The sequence below is a fragment of the Hemitrygon akajei genome, chromosome 2 (genome assembly GCF_048418815.1).
Source record: "Hemitrygon akajei chromosome 2, sHemAka1.3, whole genome shotgun sequence".
In the NCBI taxonomy this organism is placed as follows: Eukaryota; Metazoa; Chordata; class Chondrichthyes; order Myliobatiformes; family Dasyatidae; genus Hemitrygon; species Hemitrygon akajei.
The window spans coordinates 104,588,519-104,611,900 of record NC_133125.1 but is presented as its reverse complement, the minus strand read 5'-3'; the positions used below and the strand labels follow the sequence as shown (position 1 = coordinate 104,611,900).

Sequence of the window (23,382 nt, the reverse complement as noted above, 5' to 3'; positions counted from 1 at the left end):
ACTCAAATAATTTTATAAGCCGATCTATCTATTTTTTAAAAATCTCTGACTGACAAGGAATGCTATCGTAGCACACCAAACTTCATTAAGAAGTGGTGAAATGCCACATTGAACCAATATTGTAGCATGAGTGAAAAACTATCGGATATGTCTCGTAGGTTTAACAGTTTCTTGATTTTGACCAGTTGCAATGAAGGGATGGGATAGATTACCAGCTGGATTATCAGGAAGGGAACTTGAGGGTATTAATGTTCTTATGCACTTGCATGTTTTTGGTAACTAACTATTTATTTATCTGCTATAATTTGTGATAGTTCTGATGTGGATCAGACTATAAACAGACTCCAAATGTAATCTTCCCATTTTCAAAATTCCCTTGACTTTATCAATGACCTTCTGAAAACATGAGATCCAAAGTTGTCCTCGGGGTTGCCTATGTGTGACAGTTGTGATGGTTTGGATAAGTGAACAATTTATAAATTTCGAAGTTCAAAGTAAATTTATTGTCAAAGTATGGATATGTCATGATATACTGCCTTGACATACATTTTCTTGTGGGAATTTACATGAAAATAAAGAAATACAATAGAATTTATCAAAAAGTATACACAACAAAGACTGACAAACATCCAATGTGCAAAAGGTGACAAATCGTGCAAGTAACAAATAAAAAATAAATAATTAATGCTGAGAAAATGTGTTGTAGAGTCAATTTAAGTGAGACTATTGGTTGTGGAGTCAGTTCTGCAATGAGATGAATGAAGGTATCCATGCTCGTTCAGGAGCCTGATGGTTGTAGAATATTATATAGACTCAGTGGCCACTTTATTAGGTACATCTTGTACTTAATAAAGTGGCCACCCTGTGTATATTAATGGTCTTCTGTTGCAATAGCCCATCCTACTGTCACCTTTCAGTCAGTCTGGCCATCCATCTCTGACCGCTCTCCTTAACAAGGCATTTTCACCCACAGAACTGCCGCTCCATTCTCTGTCAACTCTGGAGACTGTTGAATGTGAAAATCCCAGGAGATCCACAATCGCTGAAATACCCAAACTGCATAATCTGGCACCAACCATCACCCCACAGTCAAAGGGTCTTAGATCACATTACTTCCCTATTTTGATGTTTGGTCTGAACATCAACTGAACCTCTGGACCATGTCTGCATGCTTTTATGTAACGGGTTGCTGTCACCTGATTGGCTGACTTGATACTTGGAACAATGAGCAGGTGTGCAGGTGTACCTAACGAAGTGGCCACTGAGTGTAGTTGCACTGATTTCATCCCTTGCTTTCCATGATGAGAGATAAACATGTTCAAATATTGCACATTAAGCTTAATCAATTAACAATGATCTTTCACGGAGATGATGCTAGGCTTTTATATCCTATTAAAATTACAGTACTGCTGAGAAGAGGTGCCTCTATAGGAGAAGTACTTACTTAATTGGGCCTTTAGTTCCCAGTGGAGTGTAGGCCATCAATGACCTCCCATTTCCATCATCCTCTGAAGTCGATGGTACGGTTGGAGTTCATCAATGCTTCTGCAATCCATTGTATCCACTGTACAGGTGATTGGCCTATACAGCTTCACAAAAGCCTGTTGGCCAGCCTCACCCACTTCCACCTCTCACGACGGGGTTGTTGGGCTGGACTTTGAGAGGCCTAGAGGAGATGCATTCTAACTTAAGAACGAACTTTTCTCCTATCCCAAATACTAACTACTGGTGTTTCAAATCCATCTGTCAAGCATAGATAGAGGAACTCTAAACAATATTTGTTCTGGTTCTTTCCACATTAATAGTGAGAATTCAGACTGTTATGATGAGATTCAGAATCAGAATTGGAATCTGGTTTAATATAACTGGCATATGTTGTGAAATTTGTTGTTTTGTGGCAGCAGTACAGTGCAATAAATAATAATGAAAACTGTACATTACAGTGTATATATATACACACACACATATATTTAGAAAGTTAAATTAAATAAGTAGTGCAGAAAGAGAAAATAAAAGTAGTGAGGTTGTCTTCATGGGTTCAATGTCCATTCAGACCATCTGATCACAGAGAGGAAGAAACTATTCCCGAATCGTTGAGTGTGTGTCTTCAGTTTCCTGTATCACCTCCCTGATGGTAGCAATGAGAAGAGGGCATGTCCTTGGAGACGAGGGTCCTTAATGATGGATGCCACCATTTTGAGGAAAATGTTAGTATCTGTATAAAGCTACATGTTAGAGTTATTCTAGACAGAATAAATACATATAATAAAAAAAACTCTGCAGGTAACTAGAACCTAATTAATTTGACTGCAGCAGACAGCCAAGGAGCATGCCTCCCTTTCCATTTAAGAACCCTTCCAAGCTTCTCATTATTTTTAATGAAAGCCCAGGGAGACTGAGTTGCTATTAGGATCTTTCATTCAAGTGATGATAACTACCCCTGAAGTTATTCATTTATTCATATGTTTGGAAAGGTAAAACTCACTTACTTAATTTTCAGAAAACAACAGAGATCTCTTCACTGGTTATTGCACCTTGTTAGTTACTGAAATTTAGTGTTGATTATTTAAAAATTCTTGATACAGAATTATATACAGTACATTGAGTCAGGTTTGCAGTGCTATGGAACTGATTTATCATTATTCAGTTAACCAAACTAGTCCTAAAATCTTCATCCTATTTTGCTTAATATGCACTGAACCCTTTATAAGCCGATTCCTAATATCTCTGTACACATGTGAATGTATGTGTTTGCTAAATCCTCATAAATTTTCTGAAGTTATTCGGCACAATTGCTCAACTGGATTCTCTTAATGTGAATCTGTTTTCCATTCCTATTATGTGAATTGCAATTAGCTCCATCTGGAGTAGAGTCCTTTAATATGTCTATTACCTCCTGATTACTGTTAGTATGCATGCTCTTGGGAAAGGAGGCGGGCTTAATGAAACATTTGTCAGAATAGGGGAGCTAGTTAAATTGGCCAACTTTATTTACGCTGGCTGCTAGTTTTAACATCTAATTTCTTCTTGGTATAGAGATGCCTAACAAAGTGAAGATGATCACTCATTAATACATAAAAATCAAACATCTCTATTAACACCCTGGTGTGGTTTTACCTGGGTGAGAGAGAATACATAACACCATAAGACAAAGGAGCAGAATTAACCCATTTGGTCTATCAAGTCTACTCCACCATTCTATCATGGCAGATTTACCTTCTTGCCTTCTCCCGGAAACCTTTGACATCTTTGTCTATCCGTCCTATTATTTTCTCAAAGGACTCCAACAGATTTGTCAGACAAGATTTCCTCTTCAGGAAACCATGCTGACTTTTGCTTATTTTGTCATGTGCCTCCAAATATCCCAAAGCCTCATCCTTAATGATCCAACCACTGAAGTCAGGCCAACTGGCCTGTAGTTTCCTTTCTTCAGCTTTGTTCCCTTTTTAAAGAATGGAGTGACATCTGCTATTTCCCAGTCCTGTGGAACCATTCCAGAATCCAGTGATTTATAAAAAAAATCATTACTAATGCTGCCAACATCTCTTCAGCTACCTTCTTTCAGAACCCTGGGTCCATCTGACCCATGTGACTTATCTCGCTTCAGCTCTTCAAGCTTCTGCAGCACCTCCCCTTAGTAACAGCAATGATACTCACTTCTGCCCCCTGACACGCTCACATTTTTGGCATTCTGCTAGTGTCTTCCATAGTGAAGACTGATGCAAAATACTAACTTCCTCTGCCTTTTTTTTGTCCCTCATTACTACCTCGCTGACATCATTTTCCAGCAGTTTGATATCTATTCTCGTCTCTCTTTTTATACATTGAAAAATCTTCTTGTGTCCACTTTTATATTATTAATCGGCTTAACTTCATGTATCATCTTTTCTCTCCTTATGGCATTTTTGTTGCCTTCTGTTGGTTTTTAAAAGCTTCCCAATCCCTTACCTTCCCACTAAATATCGCTATATTATGCGTCCTCTCTTTTGCTTTTTTATTGCCTTTAACTTCCTTGCTCTGCCACAGTTGCCCCATCCCTTTTATGTTTATCTTTGAGATGTAACTTTTCTGTGTCTTCCAAATTGCTCTCAGAAACTCCAGCCACGCTGTTCTGCCATCATCCTTGCTAGTGTCCCCTTCCAACCAACTTTGGCCAGCTCCTCTCTCATGCCTCTGAAATTCCTTTTACTCCACTGTAATACATCCGATTTGAGGTTCTCCTTAAAATGCAGGGTGAATTATATCATATTATGATCACTCTCTCCTAAGGGTTCCTTTACCTTCAGCTCCCTCATCAAATGAGGTTCATTACACAACAGCCAATGTAGAATTCTCATTCCCTTAGTGAACTCAACCACAAGCTGCTCTAAAAAGCTATTTCATAGGCATTCTACAAATTCCCTCTCTTGGGATCCAGCAGCAAACTGTTTTACTCAATCTACCTGCATATCCCAACACTGCCCTTTTACACGCCTTTTGTATCTCCCTACAAGTACCTGGGGTGGAACTGGATGAGAGACTTGAGTGGAGCACCAACACAGAGGCTGTGTACAAGAAGGGCCAGAGTCACTTCTACCTCCTGAGGTGACTGAGGTCCTTTGGAGTATGCAGGCCTCTCCTTCACATGTTCTACCAGTCTGTTGTCACCAGTGCAATTTTCTATGTGGTGGTGTACTGGGGCAATGGCATCAATGTGGGTGATGCCAACAGAAAGGCTGGCTCTGTTATAGGAGTCAAACTGGAGACACTGGAGGCTGTGGTAGAACAAAGAACCCTATGGAAAATCCTGGCATTCTGGACAACGTTTCTTACCCTCTGCTTGCCACCTTGGCTTAACAGAAGAGTAATTTTAGTAATAGACTAATACAACTGCGCTGCTCCAAATAGTACTATATGAGGTCATTCTTACCCTCAGCCATTAGGCTCTATAATGAGTCAACCTGTAGCCAGGGGAATGATTACCTCATCCTGTTAGACTGTATGTGATAACTTTTTTAAATTCTTTCTACTTTTCTTTTAATATTTATATCTGTGCACTTGTAATACTACTGTGGTTTCAATAGACAATAGAGAATAGGTGCAGAAGTAGACCATTTGGCCCTTCGAGCCTGCACCGCCATTCTAAGATCATGGCTGATCATCTACTATCAATACCCGGTTCCTGCCTTGTCCCCATATCCCTTGATTCCCCTATCCATAAGATACCTATCTAGCTCCTCCTTGACAGCATCCAGAGAATTGGCCTCCACTGCCTTCCGAGGCAGTGCATTCCAGAACCCCCACAACTCTCTGGGAGAAGAAGTTTTTCCTTAATTCTGTCCTAAATGACCTACCCCTTATTCTCAAACCATGCCCTCTGGTACTGGACTCTCCCAGCATCTGGAACATATTTTCTGCCTCTGTCTTGTCCAATCCCTTAATAATCTTATTTGTTGCAATCAGATCCCCTCTCAATCCCCTTAATTCCAGCATGTACAAGCCCAATCTCTCTAACCTCTCTGCGTAAGACAGTCCGGACATCTCAGGAATTAACCTTGTGAATCTACACTGCGCTTCCTCTACAGCCAGGATGTCCTTCCTTAACCCTGGAGACAATACTCCAGGTGTGGTCTCACCAGGGCCCTGTACAAATGCAAAAGGATTTCCTTGCTCTTGTACTCAATTCCCTTTGTAATAAAGGCCAACATTCCATTAGCCTTCTTCACTGCCTGCTGTACTTGCTCATTCACCTTCAGTGACTGATGAACAAGGACTCCTAGATCTCTTTGTATTTCTTCTTTACCTAACTCTACACCGTTCACATAATAATCTGCCTTCCTGTTCTTATTCCCAAAGTGGATAACCTCACACTTATTCACATTAAACGTCATCTGCCAAGTATCTGCCCATTCACTCAGCCTATCCAAGTCACCCTGAATTCTCCTAACATCCTCATCACATGTCACACTGCCACCCAGCTTAGTATCATCAGCAAACTTGCTGATGTTATTCTCAATGCCTTCATCTAAATCATTGATGTAAATCGTAAACAGCTGTGGTCCCAATACCGAGCCCTGTGGCACCCCACTAGTCACCACCTGCCATTCCAAGAAACAGCCATTCACCGCTACCCTTTGCATTCTATCTGCCAACCAGTTTTCTATCCATGTCAATATCTTCCCTCCAAAGCCATGAGCTCTGATTTTACCCACCAATCTCCTATGTGGGACCTTATCAAATGCCTTCTGAAAATCGAGGTACACTACATCCACTGGATCTCCCTTGTCTAACTTCCTGGTTACATTCTCAAAAAACTCCAATAAATTAGTCAAGCATGATTTGCCCTTGGTAAATCCATGCTGGCTTGGCCCAATCTTATCACTGCTATCTCGATATGCCACTATTTCATCTTTAATAATGGACTCTAGCATCTTCCCCACTACTGATGTTAGGCTGACAGGACGATAGTTCTCTGTTTTCTCCCTCCCTCCTTTCTTAAAAAGTGGGATAACATTAGCCATTCTCCAATCCTCAGGAACTGATCCTGAATCTAAGGAACATTGGAAAATGATTACCAATGCATCCGCAATTTCCAGAGCCACCTCCTTTAGTACCCTAGGATGCAGACCTTCTGGACCTGGGGATTTGTTAGCCTTCAGTCCCATCAGTCTACTCATCACCGTTTCCTTCCTAATGTCAATCTGTTTCATTTCCTCTGTTACCCTATGTCCTTTGGGATGTCCTTTGGATGTCCTTTCCTTTGGGATCAGTAAAGTATCTATCTATCTATTTATCTCCCATTGTAATTTGTAGCCCACATCCTGGCTACTGTCAGAGGCCTTTATATAACTTCTATCAGGGTCTATTTACCCTTTCCTACCCACAATGACTCTACAACTTTCAATCCTATATCAACTCATTCTAAGCATTTGATTTCATTTTGTACCAACAGAGCTATCCCAACCCCTTTGCCTACCTGCCTTTCCTTTTGATACAATGTGTATTCTTGGATGTTAAGCTCCCAACAATGATCTTCTTTCAGTCACGACTCAGTGATGCCCACAACGTCAAACCAGCCAATCTCTAAATGAGCTACAGTATCATATGTACTATCTGTTCTTAATAAAGACAAACTTGTGTGGTAAAAAGAAAATCTAACATATTGGTTATATACAGAATATTACATTTATGGCTTTAGCTCAACCACATTTCACTCAGGGCACTCCAGCCTGCTAGGAACGTGTGAGACCCGCTCATCAATGTCACTTCCAGTTTCCGGTGAACTGCCCACATTGCACACTGTGAAATTAAGTTCTTTACTCTGTATACACATTATAACACATCACCTACCTTATTCTGTATACTGTGTGCATTCAAATATAGCACCTTCAGTCCTGTATTCATCACCCTTTTCAATTTTGGTCCCATTATCCCATTGACTGTAATTTTGCCCTATCATCTTCCACACAGTCTTACTACACACTGCATCTACTTGTAAACCAACAGCCCCATCCTCAGCCCTATCACTCTGGTTCCCATCCCCTTGCCAACTTAGTTTAAACTCTCCTCCACAACTCTAGTAATCTTGCCACAAAAGGATATTGATCCCGTCCTCTTTGTACAGGTCATACCTTCCTCAGAAAAGATCCCAACGATCCAGAAGTTTGAAATCCTGCCCCCGCACCAATTCTTCAGCCACGCATTCATCTGGCAGATCATCCCATTCTTACCTTCACTGGCACATGGCACAGGCAGGAATCCAGAGATTACCACTCTGGACGTCCTGCTTTTCAGCTTTCTACTTAATTCTCTAGATTCTCTCTTCAGGACCTCATCCCTTTTCCAACCTATGTCATTGGTCCCCCTTTAGAATGCTGTGGACCCAGTCTGAGACATCCCCGAACTTGGCACCTGGGAAGCAACATACCATCTCAGTGTCTCTGTCTGCACCTCTAACTGTGGAATTTGCTATTACTACTGCATTCCTCTTCTCCTACCTTCCCTTCTGAACCACAGAGACAGACTCAATGCCAGAGATCAGGTGACTGTGGCATCCCCCGGTTGGTCGACCCACCCCACCCCCCAGTAAAATGCAAAGCAGTATTCAGTGTTCAATACTTATTATTGAAGCAGTCACCTAGGTACCTGCCTTCTATAACTTAGAGGTGACTACCTCCCTGTAGCTCCTACTCATCACTTCCTCATTCTCCCTTGTAAGCTCCCATAAGGAGCTGCAGCTCAGTGCACTTTGTGCAGATGTAGTTATCAGGGAGATTGGAGTTCTCCCAAAGTTCCCACATCTCACACAAGGAATGTACTACTTACTCTGGAACCATTCTCAGTACACTAGCTCTGTACCACCAGAAAAAAAACTTACTTAGAAGCTCCGCCTGTTCTTTTCTAAACCTGTTGAGCCAAAACGTGACCGCTCTAACACCGTCCATTCCAACAATGTCCTGTCCTACAATTGCCACTCCACTTCCAGCTTGCTTTTTTTTTAATTGACCCCTGCTGAACACTTAATAGATGGTTATGATTGGAGCCCACTGAAAAGTCCTGAGAGCACCTGAACTCTTTTTAAATCTCATGCCGCATCACCAACGAATGACTCGTTGCGATGATTGTGGCCAGCCGGAACCTGCCATCACCTCTCCCCACAACAGGTTGTGCCTGATGTTCAAGAATCACAGACTGACAACATGAAAGGCATTCATTCAGTGTGTGAGAACATTGAGCTTCTAGAGTGCAGACTTGTTCACCTATACTGGCAGGCAAGTTCCTTCCAGAATGAGGTACTTTTGGCGATGTGGAAAAAATATGTGGAAATATTCTATCATCAGTTTATTGCTGAGACAACTTCTGCCCTCATGGTTCGAGACAAGAACTTTTAAATACTTTTGTCTCACACAGGTAATCAAAAACAGAACATAGAACATTATAGAACAGTACAAGTCTCTTGGCCTACAATGTTGAGTGGACCTTTTCACTTGCTCTAAGATCAATCGAATCCTTCCCTCCTACATAACCCTCCATTTTTCTATCATCTGTGATCCTTAGTAATATCTTAAACTAATCTATATGTTTTCACATACATTTCTAATTCATGCCTCAGAAGTTTTCCAAATAACAAGTCCACAGTTCCAAAGCAAAATTGTTGCAATATTGGAAATCTAAAATAAAAACAAAAAATGCAGCAATCAATTTGAGAAATTAACATTTTGCCTCTTTAGAGAGGCTGCTTGACCTACTGACATTTGCAATTTTTACTCTTCTTTATGTAAGTGATATAAAAGTATTTCTATGCAGGGGTTCTGCTAACATAACTCCATCTTTTGCGTTAACTAGGGGCAGCGGATGAGCAACAGCAATCACTCTGGTGAACACATCCCCGTTGAACGAACGCGCTTGGTCCACTCTGATGAAAATGGCCACAGTGAGAGGGCACGGAAGAACAGGAATCGCTTGTCTTCAGGTTCCCAGCACAGCCGAGGCCAATACCCACTGATGGAAGAAGAGTATTCTGATCCTTACCAGGACACATACAAATCACGAAGGAGTCACGGATCACCTGGAGGCCACAGCCATGATTCTCAGCACAGGCTATGAAAAATCTTGTTATTCACCTGCAAAAAAAATTCCAAGATAGAGAATTTTTTTTTAGAAAAAGCAAAACCCCTGCCTTGCAACATTAAATGTGAACAGGGAAGCATTCAGGCAGTTCTTAATATTTTATTATTACTAAAACATCAACTTACATTGGTTTCCGAAAAGTCTTTGTCCCCCTTTCAGGCTAGTTTGCTCATAATGGAGACAGTTTGGTTGAGTGTTTTCCCCAAACACTTTACTGGTTTTGTAAATATGAAGAATGCATGGAAGCGTGATCTGTGAGACCGTGGATTTGTTTTCACTGTGTCACTGAGCACGTCTACCTCTTTATATATTTTGCCTATAGAATGACCACATATATTACATATCTTGGCACTAAATTCAATATTTCCTCTGCTATAGTGCCAACTTAGCCCTACAGTCAGTGTGGTGGACCTTAAGTACAGGTGGGTTCCTAGCACTTAAACCTGCTTGTAAAGTTCCCAATGCAGTGACAAAGCTCCTTTAAGACATAACACTCCTCACCTGAGTCCTTGTTAGCAATAAGTGGTATTGCAATACAACCCTGTATGACCATTGTTTCAACAAATTTTGCTTCAGCGTGTGACTCCAGAATTGAATGCAGCTCTCCATTACTATTTGCATGAGACAAGCGATAACAAATCACCTACTTACAAGTAAGATATTATTTAATTTTAAGAACAATAAATTATGCTTTTATGCATTTGCTATTTGTGTATGGTTTTTTAAAGGTATTATTTATAAAGGATGAATTCGGGCTGTACATTGACTTGCTAATGTTAATTCCTCAATTTTTCATGTTTAGAGAGTTCAGTGTTATTAGTTTGTAGATGCATCAGTGCATCCGATTTGGTAAAGGCTTTCACCAGGTCAATTTGTTTAGCGATATCTGTTTACTCAGCCCACGTGTGTTGAAGCAATCATATTTTGACTGGAAGGCCTACATTCCATCGTAGCAACCGTTCACCACGATTTGACTTAAAGAATTCACTTCAATAGAAGGTAAGGCCATTGGGAAATACCTTGCAAAAGTGATTGAGCAACTGGCTGAAAATATCACAGGATTCAAAATTGGCATTGTGTTGGTTTACTAATCAATCAGAATACTAATGGTTAAGTAATTTGGAGCTGAATTATTACACAGTATTTTCTTTTTCCCTCTCGTCAAATCAGATGAAATCCGTATCCACATGAAAAATTTGCTATTTTCGCTTTTGCTATGCTCTGTTGCAAAAAGCAAATCAACATTTTTTTTTTCATTTTGTTTTTGTTTACGTAACTGAATTTGTAGTTTTCTCTCCTGGAGCCCTGAATATCTTCATTATCATTGAAAGCATTGGTCAGCATTAGTGAATTTGAATTTTAGTGCATCTGCTGCAAGGCACTGTGAATAAAGATTTGCATCCAGCTAGCACTTGGGTTGCTTGATGGGGGAAGAGAATGGTGGGAGCACAAGGCACAGTGGATAAAGGTTTGCATCCAGCTAACGCTTGGTTTGTTAGATGGGGAAGAGATGGGAGGGAGCACATGAGACAAGGCAGGAGGAGGCAAAAGAAGAAAGTAAAAGGGAAGAGGATTGTATGGGAAAATTCCTTTGTGGTGTATTAATTTGGTTTGTATTGTCTCTGAGACTGAGATGCACAGTCTTTGGTTATTCCAAAACACTTTATAGGCAATTAGCTTTGCTCTTTTCAAAGTGAAATCACCACATCTTCCTTTATTCCAAGTTCCACACAGTACATCTAAGTACCGGGTGATATTATTTCAAATTTCAAAACTGTTTCTCATCTTCTGTCCAGTGAATCTCTTCATACTACTAATAGAATCTCTTCATTGTAACTAATTGTAACCGGGTGACCATCGAATGCTATTCATTATCGTTAAAAAGTGTACTCAGGCATTCATCCAGGTAATGCTAGAATAGTTGTCTGTGCCTTTAAGTGGAGATGGTGACGTCATTACTCAGGCGCGGGATAGTGGGGAGACCATTTTTGTTTTCTGCTGCAGGAGCTGGTGGGGCATTGGAATCAAGCTACCCCAGAGGTACTGGGCTTGGTGAGGAAAGGTGAGCATTAATTTACAATATCTATGTGAATTTGTTTATGCTTATTGGCGAATCAAGAATATCGGTAATTTGACATGTTTTACATGTGGATGCTTTAGATTTTCATGAGTAAAGAACTCGACGCTGGATAGCGTGGCTTGCAAAGTTCCTCACCGGCCAAGTAGGTCAGTCTTCCTGTAATATAACTACCAGGCAATATTTTGTAAATGTTGTAGCCCGGGGAAAAGTACACTCTCAGGACAACAAACACTTTTTCGGGTTTTAATTCCTCTATCTGTTTTAGATGTTTAAGTGCCAGAAGAGGGTCTTAAAACAAAACGAACAACTTTACAATCAGGGCCTACCATTACAATCTCCGTTTAACCTTCGGTCCACACACTTGTGTCTTGACCAATTGCGTATGCAGTAGAAAAATACAAAGAAAACCACACAAGACTAATCCAGTACTAATACAGTAGTGGCAATTCTTTCCTCACCATGCCTGGCATCCCTGGGAGGAACTCAATTCCAAAGCCCCACCAGCTCCTGCAGCAGAAAACAAAAATGGTCTCCCTACTATCCTGCGCGTGCGTAATGACATCACCACCTCCACTTAAATGCACAGACAACTATTCTAGCATTACCTGGATGAATGCCTAAGTACACTTTTTAACGATAATGAATAGCATTCGATGGTCACCCGGTTACGTAATGTACAATTCTATCCTATCCAAAATAGGATGGTCAAAACTGGGCACTATATTTCTTACAATCTCATAGAATATTGGCATTATAGTCATAGAGACATATTATTTGGGTTGGTAATTGCACATGACAAGTACTCCTCCTCCCCTGAAGAAAATTAATTCAAGATAAAATTATCAATTTAAATGATTTTGGTTGTGAGGTAAGTATTCACCAGAGCACTAAGATATCTGTTACATTCACCCTCAAGGAAAGGTGAAGCCATGTTTTGATGTAGCATTTCTGCACTGAACTATTCGATTACAATAGACTCTGTTTTCATGTTTTGCAATGGGACTTGAACCCACAAGCTCCACTGCTGGCTAGATCCATAGGCTAGGCGGAGGCAGAGTGAGGCCGAAGAAGTGGGGCTGTAACTTGATCCATAAACTGATGACTTAAGCAGGGGAAAGAGACCCAGAACTAAACAAATGATTTCAATGTATTACAGGAAAACCAAAATTATTGGCACAAAATGAATATATTCTGTAAAAGGCCACATGATTTCATGTGTTTACCTCCAAAAGCATATACATTTACACTCAGTGGCCAGTTTATTGGGTATCTCCTGTACCTAATAAAGTGGCCACTTAGTGTACGCTTGTCGTTTTCTATTGTTGTAGCCCATCCATTTCAAGGTTCAACATGTGTGTATTCAGAAATATTCTTCTGTACACCACTGTTGGATCATGTGGTTAATTGAGTTACAGTTGCCTTCCTGTCAGCTTGAATCAGTCTGACTGTTCTCCCCTGACCTCTCTCTTTAACAAGGGATTTTTGTCCACAGTACTGCCACTCACTGGATGTTTTTTTTTGTTTTTCACACCACTCTCTGTTAACTCTTGAGACAGTTGTTCATGAAAATTTCAGGAGATCAACAGTTTTCTGAGGTATAAACACGGGGAAATCTGCAGATGCTGGAGATTCAAGCAACACACACAAAATGCTGGTGGAACGCAGCAGGCCAGGCAGCATCTATAGGGAGAAGCACTGTCGATGTTTCAGGCCGAGACACTTTGCCAGGACTCTGACAAAGGGTCTCAGCCCGAAACATCGACAGTGCTTCTCCCTATAGATGCTGCCTGGCCTGCTGCGTTCCACCAGCATTTTGTGAGTTTTCTGAGATACTCAATCCACCCCATCCGGCACCAACAATCATTCCATGGTCAAAGTCAATTAGCTCACATTTCTTCCCCATTCAGATGTTTGGTCTGAACACCAGCTGAACCTCTAGACCATGTTTTTGACTCAATGCTTTTGTGCATTGAGTTGTTGCCTTGTGATTGGCTGATCAGATGTTTGTATTAATGTGCAGGTGTCCAGGCATACCTAAGAAAGTGGACACTGAGTGTATTTCAATAAGCTATTTGTACAACATAACTGCACTCATCAAAGAACTTTAGTCTTTTCTTACTGAATTGAAATTTTGTTGGAGGTAATTTATCTCACAGTTATATGATCAAAGTGCAAGTGTTCATGAATACATTTAATGTTCTGTTCTTCATGTTTTATTGTGATTTCCCAGAATGAAGTGCAATATAAATATAATATGTTGAATTTGGAGGCATTTTTACTCTGATTAGGCCACATAAGTACAGATGGTAATATCATGTCAAGCACTACACACTGGGGAAATCAATGACCCTATACTATTTTAGTAATCAGACTCACTGGAATTCTGACTTTGTATTAGTAAACATCTGGTAAAAATACAAAATTCAGGCTTGTGACTGGATCAATAACCTGAATTATCTTGGCAAAAGGCAGACCTGCTGCAATGACATTTAGGACATTGGTTGCAATTTAGGAAAAAGCAAACTGATGTTCAGTTCAGCTTGGTGAATTTATAGTTCACATGCCTATTTGGGTTGTTGACTAACATTTTCTATTATTAGAGTCAAACTTTCAGCTTGCTAATTTTTGTTGAATTGATTATTTCCAGAGCTTGTTTTGTTAATATTCACTGAATTGAAATGGAAAATTTGTCAAATAACTGAATAACCTTTACGCATGAAGAGTTCAACCTACATTACATTTATATACATCCATCCAGCATCCTCTTTGGCTTTCTTCCATCAGGCAGGAGACGAACATGACATAAAACAAACAGCATAAAGACAAGAACGGTCAGGATGGGAAACAGTTTCTTCCCTCAGGTGATTGGATTTCTGAACTCCCTGCTGCATCGCATTCAAAGTGTCACTAGTTAATCTGTTCTGTACCTTACCATATTTACTTTACGCACTTTAGTTTGTTTATTTATGTGTAATCCATTCTTAAATTTCATCTTTACTTTCAGAAGTTATTCTGTGTTATGTGTGTTATGCATGCTACAGTACACCCTGGTTTGGAGAAACATTGTCTCTTCTGCAGTATGCACATAAACAGTTAAATGACAATAAAATTGACTTGACTTGATTTAGCTCCATACTCGTAGTATTATTCCTAGTTCCACACAATATATCTCAGTACTAAGTGACAATATTTCATATTTTAAAGATGTCTCTCATCTTTTGTCTCATGAATGCTTTCTTAACATCTCCTCATGCTTTTGGTAACTAAAGTGCATTTCTATCTTTTCCAAAATATGATGGTCAGGACAGGATGTGATGAAAATAATTTGGAAGATGTATAGTTTGGGTGGTTGATGGTTGGGTCAAGTTGTTCTCTGACCTTGGCAATTTACTTGCAGATGTTTCATCACCTTGCAAGGAGATATCATCATTGCGCTGTTGATTGTAGTGGGTCCTCCGAATGCTTTATATATTTTCCAGTCAGCTGATTGGACGTCATTTCGGAAACTCAAATGTGATGTGTGGCGAACTTTATGCATTGCTGTCTGGAATTTTGCCTACATCGGCCCATAAATAGGATCAGGGTCTACGTATGTGTTTACAGAATTGTTTGTGGAAAACCATACTTCTAGAAATTCATGTTCGCTTGTCCCATGACTTTCAATGATGCCCAGTGAACTTGTTCCCCTCTCGATCTTCATAGAAGAGACTAGCGAGAATAGGTCAGGCCACTTTACACCAGTTGAAATTCATGGATCCTTGTGGATAGTGTTCTCCCAATTTGGCCAATGTAATATTTACTGCAGTTCCTGCATTGGATTTTGTAGACCACATTGGTCTTGTCTAATGGCTTGATTCTTTTTTTTGGGTCTGCAGTGTACCCTCCTCATGTGTGACTGAAATTCTATGTTCTTAGAGCAGGTCCTGGACATGGTATTTCTTATGGTCTTAGCAGTATTACATAGAATATCGGTATTAGAGTCATAAAGTGCTACAACACAGAAACAGGCCCTTCTGCCCATCTAGTCTGTGCCAAACTGTTATTCTGCCTAATCCCATTGAGCTGCTTGTGGATATTCAGATCAGATACAGATTAAAGAAATCTGTTAACACAATCTATTAGCAATGTCAGGCATAATATAATGTACTGCATTCTCATAAGATGGACAATTATGATATTCAACCACTATAACAGTAAGTCCTTCAGTATTAACTTATATTAAAGGTTATTATTGTTCAATGCTATTGAAAAGAATTTGCATGCAGATTACTCAAAATAATGTGCCCAGGGCTGAACATGAACTCAGAGTGCAGGCAACTGATGGAGCTAACAATTTGTTGTGTTAAACCTCTGAACTGTGATTAGTAGTGCTGTTTTTGCATAGTGTGAGATTTACAAGCTTTTGAAACTATCTTGCACTATAGTTTCAATTGCTGTATCTAATGTCGTGATGTTGTTGCTGTTCCTTTCTGCGCCTGTGGCGTATTGGGCAGCGACTTTAGCATTTTTGCTAAAAATATTTTTTATGAGGTCGAGTTGCTAGCTCAATGTTCAACCCAGCATGGATGGATTCGAACCTAGGACCACTCGCCTTGAAGTCCAGTGCAGATACCACTGCGCCATCGGCCAGCTATTGCCTTGGGGTAGAAAGGCATAAAATAGAACTTAACAAGGGTGTAAAGCAAACAAGGTGGTGGACAGGAAGTGGTAACTGAAAAGTACACCTAAAGATGGATATTAATTAGAGTCTTGAGTGAGGCTGGGAGTTGATTTCAGAGTGAGGATTTTGTACAGTTAAATAGGTAAATAAGTAAATCTGTGCCAAGGCAAAGTGGACAACCTTTAGGACAGAAAGTTTGATATTTTCACAGAAATCTAAAGTGAGATCATTGGTTGCGGAAACACTTCAATGATGAGGCAATTGATTGTAGATATCCACTTTTAATCAAGAGCCTGATGGTTGAGGGGTAGTAACTGTTCTTGAACCTGTTGGTGCAAGTCCTGAGCCTCTTGTACCTTCTACCCAATGGCAACAGCAAGAAGAGCGCACGGCCTGGGTGGTGGGGGTCTCTGATGATGGATGCTGTTTCTGGCACAATGACTCAGCAATATTCATAAAAAACGCTCAAGTCATGGCCAAGAAGTCAGTAATCTACTAAGGCTGAGCCCAAGACATCCGCTGAAGCAATGCTGTCTCCCTTGTGGAACACAGCTTAAGTTATTCTATTTGGTCACATTATTTATTTATATTTGCTGAAAGCTGTCACATGTGTCATGTCTACTTCCTGTTGTGTTCTGGTGTCATGGACCCTCTACTCCAGGTTATTACATCCTGATGCACGTTGGGCTCTGTCATCCCTGGGGCCATTGGTTGTCCTGTTATTGCCTTCCGATTCTCAAGGGGGAGCATGTTCTGCACCCTGCAAGTGTGGGCTCCAGTTTCCTCCCACATGTTAGGTTAATTGGCTGTTGTCAATTGCCCCTAGCATGTGGGTGAGGGGAGGAATCTGGGGCAGTTGATGGGCATTGGGCAGAGCAGATTAGGATAGGTGTTAATGGGTAGTTGGTGGTTGGCATTGACTCAGTGAGCTGCAGAGCCTTTTTCTGTGCAATATGACTCCAAATGATCACAAAAAAACAATGTTCAGGATTGTAGGAAGAAAAGACGTAATTCAGTCTGCACCTGTACTCCAATGCTGTTTAACTGCCTTCACTACATAATTACTTAATATTTATTTATTTGCTTGTTTGTTTATTTATTTATTGAGGTACAGCGTGGAATAAGCCCTTCAAGCCACATTGCCCAGCAACTCCCCCAATTTAATCGTAGCCCAGTCATGGGACAATTTACAATGACTAATTAACCAACCGACCAGTACATCTTTAGACAGTGGGAGGAAACCAGACCTCCTGGAGGAGACCCATGTGATCACGTGGAGAAACCACAGACTCCTTACAGGACTTGAACCCAGGTCGCTGGTTCTCTCAGTTGTTGTGCTAACCACTACGCTACTGTGCCGCCCCAAATATTCTGACAAAAGCACTCATTAATTCCAACCTTAGCATTCAAATCTCTTTCTGGTGAGAGTTATGAACGAGTTTCAAGTTTTAATCACATTTATATGAATAATATGATTATAGATTTCTTTCTTAACAACACATGACATGATGCTAAGATTATGCCTCTTTGTTGCGCATATACCTACCAGAGAAAATAATTTCCCTGGGTCCATCCCACCCTATTTCTGATGTAGGATTTTAGCCCCAAACAGCAATAGTTCTTCCCCTTCCAGCCCCACCCCGTCCACACACCAATCACCTGTACTGCTTGACCCATTGAATTCCTCAGCAGATTGTTGCTATCAATTCCAACACCTGTCATCTCTTGTTGCCTTAAACACTCTAATTATCTCCATCAACTACCTGCGAGATTCAAAGGAATTCCAGACGGATACATGTGAGCTAAAGTTCAAAGTAAATTTATTATCAAAGTACATATATGTCACCAGATTCAATCTTGAGATTCATTTTCTTGTGGGCATACTGAATTTAATAAAAAATCTATCTTCATAACGTAATCTTTTAAGTGCCAGTAACATTCTGCCAACTTGTTCTAGCCCAAGACATATTTGCTAAGATTCAGTGCCAAAAAAAAATTGAATACAGGTTTGATCAATTCTTTTAGTATTATTAACACTATTCAAGTGAAGGTTTATCTTTTAGTTATCTTCTTGATTGATTTAACACTTTTAGCAATGTATTTCATGGATGCTTAATTCCATTTTTCCATCTAACTATATCTTCTAATATAATGTCAAATGTAAAGTGTGCAGACAACTCTGTTCCTTTGTCCAAGTTATCAGCTTATATGGTAAAAATGTGAGGTCCCTGGATGGATCCCAGATGTTGTTTTTTCAAATCACATTGTGCCCCAAAATATTGGGTCCTTCATACCTACTCTGATTTCTAACTCCCGAAGAACTTCCTACCTTTATTACAAGCCTATGTTCAATTTCACATCTTCACATCATGTTTAAATGTTTTCTATCCAGATCTTGGCTATTCAGATTACTCTGAAAGCCAAGTAATCAACATCCCTAAAGCAACCCAGCAAAATCCACCATAATTTCAAATTAGTTGTTCAGACTGGACAGAGGTCAAAAATTCTCTTTAATTATCTCAGACCTGCTTTAGTTCTTTGCCTCTCAACATTCACTAACTCCAATGGATCTGAAACTGTTAGATCTGTGGGTACCTGATTCCATTCCCCCCTTTCAAAAAATTGCTATGAATTATTTTTGAAAGTAAAGGCAGTTTCTCTGTTCAAATTAGTTTTAGTTTCAGTTGTGTTTTGACTGTTTTCATTAAGAACAAAAGAAAGGAAGAGGAAGAGGAGGACACTATAGGCCCTCAAACCTGCTCTGCGATAATTTGGCAACCATCACCCTTCTGAGACAGGGAATATCAGAGATTCACTGATCTCAGAGAGGAGAAACTTTGAGACACCTCAGCTGTAAACAGCTGGTCGTTATTTTTCAAATATTTCCCTTTGGTTGTGACTCTCCCACCACTGAAAAATTCCAATCCGATCAGGCCTTATATTTCTTATATATTCATATAAGGCCACTCCTCATTCTTCTAAACTCTAAGACATACAAACCAAAACTGTCTAGCCTTTCATGAAAGGACAACCCTCTCATTCCAGGAATTAGCCTGGTGAATCTCCTTTGGACTGACTTTATTGCTACCGTAGCTTTTTCTAGCTAATAGAACTACATCTGTGCACAGTATTCCAAGTGTAGCCATTACAAAACATCATTCTACTGTAACAAAACCACCATGTTCTTAAATGCTAACCCCTTTCCAACAAAGACCAAAATGCCATTTACCTTCTTAACTAACTGTTTGATGGAGTTGCATGGTAACTTCCTGTGATTAAAGCACTGAAACACCCAGATCACCCTGAATTTCAGTTTTTTTGCAGTTTCATTCCATCTGGATAATTATCCACCCTTTGATTCCTTTTACTAAAGTGCATAAACTCACACTTCCACATTATAACCTACTTGCCTGTTTTTCACTCAATTAAGACTATAAGGCCATGGATGTAGGAACAGAATTAGGCCATTTGCCCCATAAATCAGCTCTGACCTTCCTTCATGGCTGATTTATTATCCCCCCTCAATCCCATTCTCCTCCCGTCTCTCCGTAACCTTCGATGCTCTTATGAATCCAAGAACCTACCAACATCCGCTTTAAATACACCCACTATCTGGAGTTCCACAACTGTGTTTGGCAATGAATTTCACAGATTCACCACCCTCTGGCTAAAGAAATTTCTTCTCATGTCTATTGCAGAATTACAATGTCCTCTTCACAGCACATCCTGCCACCTACATTTTGTATCAATGATAGACTTGCAAACTTTACATTTAATTCCCTTCTTTGGGTCATTAATGCAAATAATAATAAACAATTAAGGGCTTGGAACCTTGCCTGGGTACTCCACTAATTAAATCTCTCCAGCTTTGAAAGGCCCCATTTATTCCAACTTTCTGCTTTCCATGCGACAGCCTCTTTCAGTTCATGCTAGCACAATTCCTCCGTTAACTTGGAATCCTAATACAAATTCTTTTATTCCTTTACTCTGTTTGAGATTTTTACTCATTCTAGTTTTAGTAGCTCCAGATTTCCTTTACTGCTCATATTAAATCAATTTATTAACAGTTTTTGGTTTTGCATTTCCTTTTTGTAGGTGACTCCATTTGTTGTTTCAGCAGATTTTCCGGTCTGCTTTGTTCGCCTCCTCCTCTACCATAATGAAGCCACTCTCAGGGTGGAGGAGCAACTCTTCAGATTCCATCTAAGTAGTCTCCAACGTGATGGCATGAACATCAATATCTTCAACATTTAGTATTTTTTCCCTCCACCTTCCCTCTCCTGCTGTTCCCCACTCTGACCTCTTACCTCTTCTCTTCATCTGCCTCTCAGCTCCCCCTGGTGCCCCTCCTCCTTCCCCTTCTCCTTTGGTTCACTCTTTTCTCCTATCAGATTCCTTCTTCTCCAGTCGTTTACCTTCCCCACCTACTTAGCTTCGCCTATCAGCTTCTAGTTAGCCTCCTTCCCCTCACCTTCACCTTTCTTTTCTGCCATCTTCCCCTTCCCTTCCAGTCCTGAAGAAAGATCTCAGCCTGAAATATCATCTGTTTATTCATTTCCCTAGATGCTGCCTGACCTGTTGAATCCCTCTAGTCTTTTGTATGTGTTGCTCTGGATTTCCAGCATCTGCGGAATCTCTTGAGTTTCTGCTATATTTTTATTATTCTTTGCACTTATTTTGTAATTAAGTATAACATGGTTGAATCCATCATCTGATATACTACATATCGAATTTGGGTGTGTTAAAATTCACTCTGACATTTAATTATTTAATGGATAATGGAATTGCTTTGCATAAATGTTTGATATACATATATAACTATATTAAGACCTTAAGACCATAAGATATAGGAGCAGAAGTAGGTCAATAGGCCCATCGAGTCTGCTCCGCCATTCAATCATGGGCTGATCCAATTCTTCCAGTCATTCCCACTCCCCTGCTTTCACCCCATACCCTTTGATGCCCTGGCTAATCAAGAACCTATCTTTCTCTGCCTTAAATACACCCAATAACTTGGCCTCCACAGCCGCTCATGGCAACAAATTCCACAGACTTACCACCCTCTGACTAAAGGAATTTCTCCGCATCTCAGTTCTAAAAGAATGTCCTTCAATCCTGAAGTCATGTCCTCTTGTCCTAGAATCTCCTACCATGGGAAATAACTTTGCCATATCTAACCTGTTCAGGCCTTTTAACATTTGGAATGTTTCTATGAGATCCCCCCCTCATTCTTCTGAACTCCAAGGAATACAGCCCAAGAGCTGCCAGATGTTCCTCATACGGTAAACCTTTAATTCCTGGAATCATTCTCATGAATCTTCGCTGAATCTTTTCCAATGTCAGTATATCCTTTCTAAAATAAGGAGCCTAAAACTGCACACAATACTCCAAGTGTGGTCTCATGAGTGTCTTATAGAGCCTCAACATCACATCCGTGCTCTTATATTCTATACCTCTAGAAATGAATGCCAACTGACTCAACCTGGAGGTTAACCTTTAGGGTATCCTGCACAAGGACTCCCAAGTGTCTTTGCAACTCTGCATTTTGAATTCTCTCCTCATCTAAATAATAGTCTGCCCATTTATTTCTTCCATGACCATACACCTTTCCAACATTGTATTTCATTTGCCACTTCTTTGCCCATTCCCCTAAACTACCAAAGTCTCTCTGCAGGCTCTATGTTTCATTAACAAACCCGCTCCTCCACCTATCTTTGTATCATTGGCAAATTTAGCCACAAATCCATTAATCCCAGGTCCAAACCATTGGCATACATCATAAAAAGTAGCAGTTCCAACACCGACCCCTGTGGAACTCCACTGATAACCGGCAGCCAGCCAGAATAGGATTCCTTTATTTCCACTCTCTGTTTTCTGCCGACCAGCCAATGCTCCACCCATGCTAGTAACTCCCCTGTAGTTCCATGGGCTCTTATCTTCCTAAGCAGCCTCATCCACGGAACCTTGTCAAAGGCCTTCTGAAAATCCAAGGACACCACGTCTACTGCATCTTCTTTGTCTACCCTGTTTGTAATTTCCTCAAAGAATTGCAGTAGGTTTGTCAGGCAGGATTTTCCTTTCAAGTAACCATGCTGGCTTTGGCCTATCTTGTCATGTGCCTCCAGGTACTCCATAATCTCATCCCTAACAATCAATTCCAACAACTTCTCAACCACTGATGTCAGGCTAACAGTCTATAGTTTCCTTTCTGCTGCCCCACACCCTTCTTAACTAGTAGAGTAACATTTGCAATTTTCCAGTCATCGGGTACAAAGCCAGAATCTGTCGATTCTTGAAAGATCATTGTCAATGCCTCTGTAATCTCTGCAGCTACTTCCTTCAGAACCCAATGGTGCATTCCATCAGATCCAGGAGATTTATGCACCCTCAGACCATTAAGCTTCCTGAACACCTTTTCAGTCATAATTTTCACTGCACAAACTTGACTTCCCTGACACTCTTGAATATCTGGTATACTGCAGATGTCTTCCACTGTGAAGACTGATGCAAAATACGCATTCAGTTCCTCTACCATCTCTGCATCTCATTACAATATCTCCAGTGTCATTTAGTATTGGTCTTATATCTACCCTTGACTCTCTTTTACCCTTTATATACTTTAAAAAGCTTTTATATCTTCTTTGGTATTAGTCACCAGCTTCCTCTCATAATATATATTTTCCTTTCAAATAACCTTCTTAGTTACTTTCTGCAAGTTTTAAAAAGCTCCCCAATGCTCTATCTTCCCACTAGCTCTAGCTTCTTTGTCTGCCCTCTCTTTTGCTTTTACTTTGGTTATGACTTCACTTGTCAGCCACTGTAGTGTCTTTCTTCCCTTTGAAAATTTCTTCTTATTTAGAATATATTTGTCTTGCACTTCCCTCATTTTTCACAGAAACTCCAGCCATTGCTGCTCTGCTGTCTTTTCTGCAAATGTTCCTTTTCAGTCAACTTCAGCTAGCTCCCCTCTCATGCCAATGTAAATTCCTTTATACCACTGAACTACTGACACATTGGATTTTATTTTTCCCTC

General features: G+C 40.3%; 1 protein-coding gene across 4 annotated transcripts in view; it reads left to right on the top strand.

The window, feature by feature from the left end:
* The window catches only part of cacnb4a (calcium channel, voltage-dependent, beta 4a subunit), a 441,145-nt gene extending 429,696 nt beyond the window's left edge, over positions 1-11,449 (top strand). For 2 of the 4 annotated variants that reach the window (XM_073026733.1, XM_073026742.1), the window contains one exon: positions 9,325-11,448. In XM_073026733.1, coding sequence (XP_072882834.1) covers positions 9,325-9,585 — 261 coding nt within the window. In that variant the 3' untranslated portion in view covers positions 9,586-11,448. Of the gene's footprint in view, positions 1-9,324 lie in introns of all 4 variants that reach the window. The other 2 variants (XM_073026725.1, XM_073026750.1) reach the window with 2 other exon arrangements.
* Positions 11,450-23,382: the final 11,933 nt, after the last annotated feature.